The sequence below is a fragment of the Trichechus manatus genome, unplaced genomic scaffold, assembly GCF_000243295.1.
Source record: "Trichechus manatus latirostris isolate Lorelei unplaced genomic scaffold, TriManLat1.0 scaffold00244, whole genome shotgun sequence".
NCBI classification, from domain to species: Eukaryota; Metazoa; Chordata; class Mammalia; order Sirenia; family Trichechidae; genus Trichechus; species Trichechus manatus.
Window position 1 is genome coordinate 836,791 of NW_004444180.1, and position 5,287 is coordinate 842,077.

The 5,287-nt window shown below is 65.9% G+C and overlaps 1 protein-coding gene across 2 annotated transcripts in view; it reads left to right on the plus strand.

Annotated features, from left to right (window-relative positions):
• The first annotated feature begins 1,015 nt into the window (after positions 1–1,015).
• The window catches only part of CD151 (CD151 molecule (Raph blood group)), a 5,214-nt gene continuing 942 nt past the window's right edge, over positions 1,016–5,287 (plus strand). The window contains exons 1-8 of one of the 2 annotated variants that reach the window (XM_023724386.1): positions 1,016–1,055; positions 1,459–1,524; positions 2,305–2,406; positions 2,492–2,683; positions 3,060–3,134; positions 4,079–4,183; positions 4,599–4,757; positions 4,884–4,970. In XM_023724386.1, coding sequence (XP_023580154.1) covers positions 2,323–2,406; positions 2,492–2,683; positions 3,060–3,134; positions 4,079–4,183; positions 4,599–4,757; positions 4,884–4,970 — 702 coding nt within the window. In that variant the 5' untranslated portion in view covers positions 1,016–1,055; positions 1,459–1,524; positions 2,305–2,322. Of the gene's footprint in view, positions 1,056–1,458; positions 1,525–2,304; positions 2,407–2,491; positions 2,684–3,059; positions 3,135–4,078; positions 4,184–4,598; positions 4,758–4,883; positions 4,971–5,287 lie in introns of those variants that run through there. The other variant, XM_004389382.2, reaches the window with a different exon arrangement.

Below are 5,287 nucleotides of genomic sequence, written 5' to 3' on the forward strand. Positions count from 1 at the left end.
GGGCGGGCGGGCGGGCGGGGCGAGGTGGGCGCCGCCTGGGTTCTCGGGCAGGCCTGGCGGCCCCGCTCCGACAGACCCTCGGAATGCGCGGTCCGAGCGCCCCTCATTGTCCCCTGACACCGGTCCCCTCCCTCGGGCGGGAGGCCCGCCCACCACCCAGTGCTAGTGGGTAGGCCATTGGCCGCGCCCGGTGGAGGCGGTGGCGGCGGTGACTTCATCCTGCTGACGCGTGGCTTCCTTGCCTGGCCTGGCTGGAGAGCTCAGGGGTCCCCTGCTTGGGCGCCTATGGCCCAAGGGCCCAGTTAGACGGGTCAGGCCTGGGGGTGGAACTGCGCTGTTCTGGCCGCAGCAGTATTTCTGGTGGGCCCACCCTCGCCTTCCCAGGGGATTCACGTGTGCCAGGCGTTCTCTGGAGGAAGGGCCGCCCCTTAGCAGGTCGCTGGCAGTGCCCTGAACCAGCCTCCCCAGAAGGCCTGAGACCTCAGTGCCAGCCCAGGGGTGCATCCGCAAATGAGTGGGGTTTAGGCGTCCCCCCAGCTGAATGGTGGGGCCTCTGTTTTCACCCCCAGCTCGGTGGTGGGGTGTGTGTGTCCCCTTAGCTCGGTGGTGGGGGTCTGTGCCCCCCAGCTCTGTGGTGGGGTATGTGTGCCCCCACAGCTCGGTGGTGGAAGTCTGTGCCCCTCCCCCAGCTTGGTGGTGGGAGTCTGTGCCCCCGCAGCTCTGTGATGGGGTATGTGTGCCCCCACAGCTCGGTGGTGGGGGTCTGTGCCCCCCAGCTCAGTAGTGGGGTGTGTGTGCCCCACAACTTGGTGGTGGGGGTCTGAGCTCCCCTGGCTTGGTGGTGGGGGTCTGTGCCCTCCCAGCTCGGTGGTGGGGTGTGTGCACCATGCAGCTCTGTGGTGGGTGTCTGTGCCCCCCTGGCTCGGTGGTGGGGGGTCTGTGCCCCCCCCGGCTCGGTGGTGGGTGTCTGTGCCCCCCTAGCTCAGCGGTGGCATCCAAGCCCTTTTTCTTCCCAGGCTGCGGCTGCTGCTGTCTGTGGGGGAGGACACTGACAGGTCTGGAGCTAAGGCCTAGGGTGGGGTGGACGGAGGAGGCATGAGGTCTCTCCCAGGATTGGACTGTCCAGAAATGTCCTCTGCCCCGCCCTGTCCTGGCCCAGACCAAAATACCCGGCTTGTCTGCCCTGCTGTCTCTGGCCAGCATGGGTGGGGCTTGGTGGGGAGGGCCTGTCCTGGGCCCCAGCCTGTCCCGGGGGAGTGCACTCTGCTGCCAGCTCCAGCCGGCTGCATCGGCCTAGGGAAGGATGGAAGGATCCTGCTCTCGGGCCTAGGGAGGGATGGGAGGATCCTGCCCTCGGGCCTAGGGAGGGATGGGAGGATCCTGCCCTCAGGCCTAGGGAGGGGTGGAAGGATCCTGCCTGTCAGACTTGTGTCCTGTTATGTGTGATCTGCCCTCCAGTGCTGCTTCAGGGGAGCTCCTGTCCACCGGCCTTATCTGCTTCCTCCTTACTGGAGGCACCTCCTGGTAATTGCTGGGTGGGGCAGCAGGGAGGGTGGGGCGGTTAAAGTTCAGCCTGGGTGGCCGGCAGGGCCTGTCTGGAAATGTGGCCCTGGGCCCCTGTGCCGTCTGGGCTGCCTCCCTGGTGCAGACACCACAGAGCTGGTGTGGGGCCCAGGTAGATGCTCCAGGAGCAACAGCCCACATCGCCTTCTGCTCTGCAGAGGTGCCCCTATCCTCTTCCCCGTTCTCCCCACCCTGGCTGGCTGAAGGGGAAGGAGGGCTGCCCTTAACAGCCTAGGAAACTGAGGCTCAGAGGCCATAAAGTTGGTAGGGGCCCAGCCGTCTCCACCCCAGCCTGCTGGTTGCTGTCTGTGACGGGCCTCCTGTTCTCCCGCAGGCCCGTTGGGTCCTGCTGTCCTGTGACGTGGGGCCCTGGGAATGCTGTGGGGGAGGGCGGGCCTGGTGAGCTCATCCTTGGGGCCTGCTGGGGTTTCCTCCTTGACAGGCAGTGTGAGTCCACTGGTGGGGCTGGGGGTCTTCCACGCCCCCCTGCCCTGAACTCTGGTCCAGGAAGTGGGGCTTCTGTGCAGCTGGGGATAGGGGCACCGCACCGCCCTCGCCAGGAAGTGACTCTTGTCCTGTTTCCACGGATACTCCTTCCCAGGCCAGTGGATGGCGTTGGCTGGGCCCCAACACCGCTGGCCTGGGCATCACTGCCTGCGTGGCCTCCTGCTCCGGCTGGCGCCCGGCTGTCCTCACAGTCAGGGGCTAGTACGTGCTGTCTGACCCTCCCGCTCCCCCCAGGCCTTCCCAGTCCCCAGGATGGGGGAGTTCAACGATAAAAACGAGACCTGTGGCACCATCTGCCTCAAGTACCTGCTCTTCACCTTCAACTGCTGCTTCTGGGTGAGGAGTGGACCTGCCCTGGCCCGGGGGCTCAGCCTGGCCTCTCGGCCTTCCCCGCCCTGTGAGCTGTGTTTACCGCCCGCAGCTGGCTGGCCTGGCTGTCATGGCAGTGGGCATCTGGACACTGGCCCTCAAGAGTGACTACATCAGCCTGCTGTCCTCGAACACCTACCTGGCCACGGCCTACATCCTGGTGGTAGCTGGTGTGGTTGTCATGGTGACGGGCGTCCTGGGCTGCTGCGCCACCGTCAAGGAGCGGCGGACCCTGCTGCGCCTGGTCAGCAGGGCGTGGCCGGCACAGCGTGGGGGACTGACGGGATCCCCACCAGGCTGCTGGGGACGGGCTCTGGGGCCCTGATGGGAAGAGGCAGTGATGGGGGGATGAGGACCCGTGTGCACGCCACACTGGCCTTGGTGCCGCTCAGCTGGGTGGGCCCAGCGCAGCCCTGTGGGTCCCCGTAAACCCCCGAGGACTGGGCATCGGAAACCTGGGCTCCTTGGAAAGCAGTGGGGAGTGTGGCGCCACCCAGCCACTGCCCGCTGCCTGGAGAGCTGGGGCGGGGGCTCCACTCTGTCGAGCCTGGACTCTAGGAGTCCTCACCCCAGGGAGCGTCCATGCCGGCCCCCAGCCTCACTGGCTCCCTTCCCCCCAGTACTTCATCCTGCTCCTCATCATCTTCCTGCTGGAGATCATTGCTGGTGTCCTGGCCTACGTCTACTACCAGCAGGTGACGGGCCGGGCCACGTGGGGACATGCACGGACACGCAAACACCCAGCAGCATACACGCAGGCATGCAGGGACACGCACACACTCAGCAGCATATACACGCAGGCACGCAGGGACACGCACACACTCAGCAGCATATACACGCAGGCACGCAGGGACACGCACACAGCAGCATAGACGCTCAGGCACGCAGGGACACGCATGTGGCTGCACGTACACGCAGGCAGGCAGGGACACGCACACGGGGCACGTACACGCAGGCAGGCAGGGACACGCACACGGGGCACGTACACGCAGGCAGGCAGGGACACGCACACGGGGCACGTACACGCAGGCAGGCAGGGACACGCACACGGGGCACGTACACGCAGGCAGGCAGGGACACGCACATGGCGGTATATAAACGCAGGCACACAGGGACACGCACACTCAGGGCCACTCACCTCCCACAGGCTGGTTAGTTCCTGCTGGCCTACAACGTGGAGCCCAGGGAACACTCGGGGGGGCGGGCAGGCCTGTGTGAGCTCACCCGTGGTATTCCTGTGGGCCCCTCCAGGGACACAGACATGTAGGGACAGAGCTGGGGCGTGCACACGCTGACACAGACCTGCATATGGAGGGACATGTACTCATAGGGACACACACAACCACGCATGCACACGTGGACCCATGCAGGCCACACACACAGTGACATACGCAGGCACAGGCACGCGTGACCCTCCTTTCACTCGAGACCTGACCTTTACGCTGTTGGGCCCCTGGAGGTGGGGCTGGGTGTCATAGGGCAGGGATCCCAGGGGATCCTTGGGACTCATGGGGGCACGGGGCTCAGTGCCCAACCTTCCAGCTTCTGTCTTACCCCAGCCCTTCCCCTTCCTGTCCAAGCCCCCCATTGTACCTTGGAGGGTCTTAGACTTTGAGGCTAGTTCCCGCCTGCCCTTTAGCTGAACGCAGAGCTCAAGGAGAACCTGAAGCACACCATGACGAAGCAGTACCGCCAGCCGGGCCGCCAGGGCGTGACCAGCGCCGTGGACAAGCTGCAGCAGGAGGTAGGCGGGTGGTGGGAGTGGGCTCCCCTGGGCCCCTGAGGGAGGGTGTGTGTGCAAGGGCCCTTAGACCCCCAAGGAGTGAGTGTGTGCCTGTGGGCCCCTGAGGAGTGAGCGTGCGTGTGCAGGGATTACCTGGACTCAAGGAGTGAGTGTGTGACCCTCACGGGCTCCCAAGGAGTGTGTGTGTGTCCGTGGCTCCTGTGGGTCCCTGAGAAGTGAGCGTTTGAGTGTGCACGGCCCCATGGGCCCCTGAGAAGTGAGCGTGTGTGTTGTGTGGAAGGCCCCGTGGGCCCCTGAGAAGTGAGCGTGTGTGCACGGCTCCCGTGGGCCTCATGGACCCCTGCAGGAGTGATCACGCACACGCCTTTCTGCGGGGCCTCTGTCTGTGTGCTCAGCCCATGTGTCCCTGGCGCAGTTCCACTGCTGTGGCAGCAACAACTCGAAGGATTGGCGGGACAGTGAGTGGATCCACTCGGGTGAGGCGGGTGGCCGCGTGGTCCCTGACAGCTGCTGCAAGACGGTAGTTGACGGCTGCGGCCAGCGGGATCATGCCTCCAACATCTACAAGGTGGAGGTAGGCTGGCTGGTGGGGTCCAGCCTTTGGGGGTGAGGGGCTAGAACACTGGGGGCGGCCCAGAGCAGCAGAGGCCTGGCGCAGGGGCGGGGTTGGCCATGCTTAGCACTCTGCCCCCACCGCCAGGGTGGCTGCATCACCAAGCTGGAGACCTTCATTCAGGAGCACCTGCAGATCATCGGGGCCGTGGGCATCGGTATCGCCTGCGTGCAGGTGCGAGGGCAGGGTGTTGGGCACGGGACATGGGCATCGCCTGTGTGAGGGTCCAGGCGTCGGGCGTGGGGCCGTGGGCATGGTCTGTGTGCGAGGACCGGGTGTCGGGCGTGGGGCCGTGGGCATTGCCTGCGTTCCGGGGCCGGGTGTCTGGCGTGGGGCCGTGGGCATTGCCTGTGTTCCGGGGCCGGGTGTCGGGCGTGGGGCCATGGGCATTTTCTGTGTGCGGGGGCCGGGTGTTGGGCGTGGGGCCGTGGGCATTGCCGGTGTGCGGGGGCCGGGTGTTGGGTGTGGGGCCATTGGCATTGCCTGTGTGC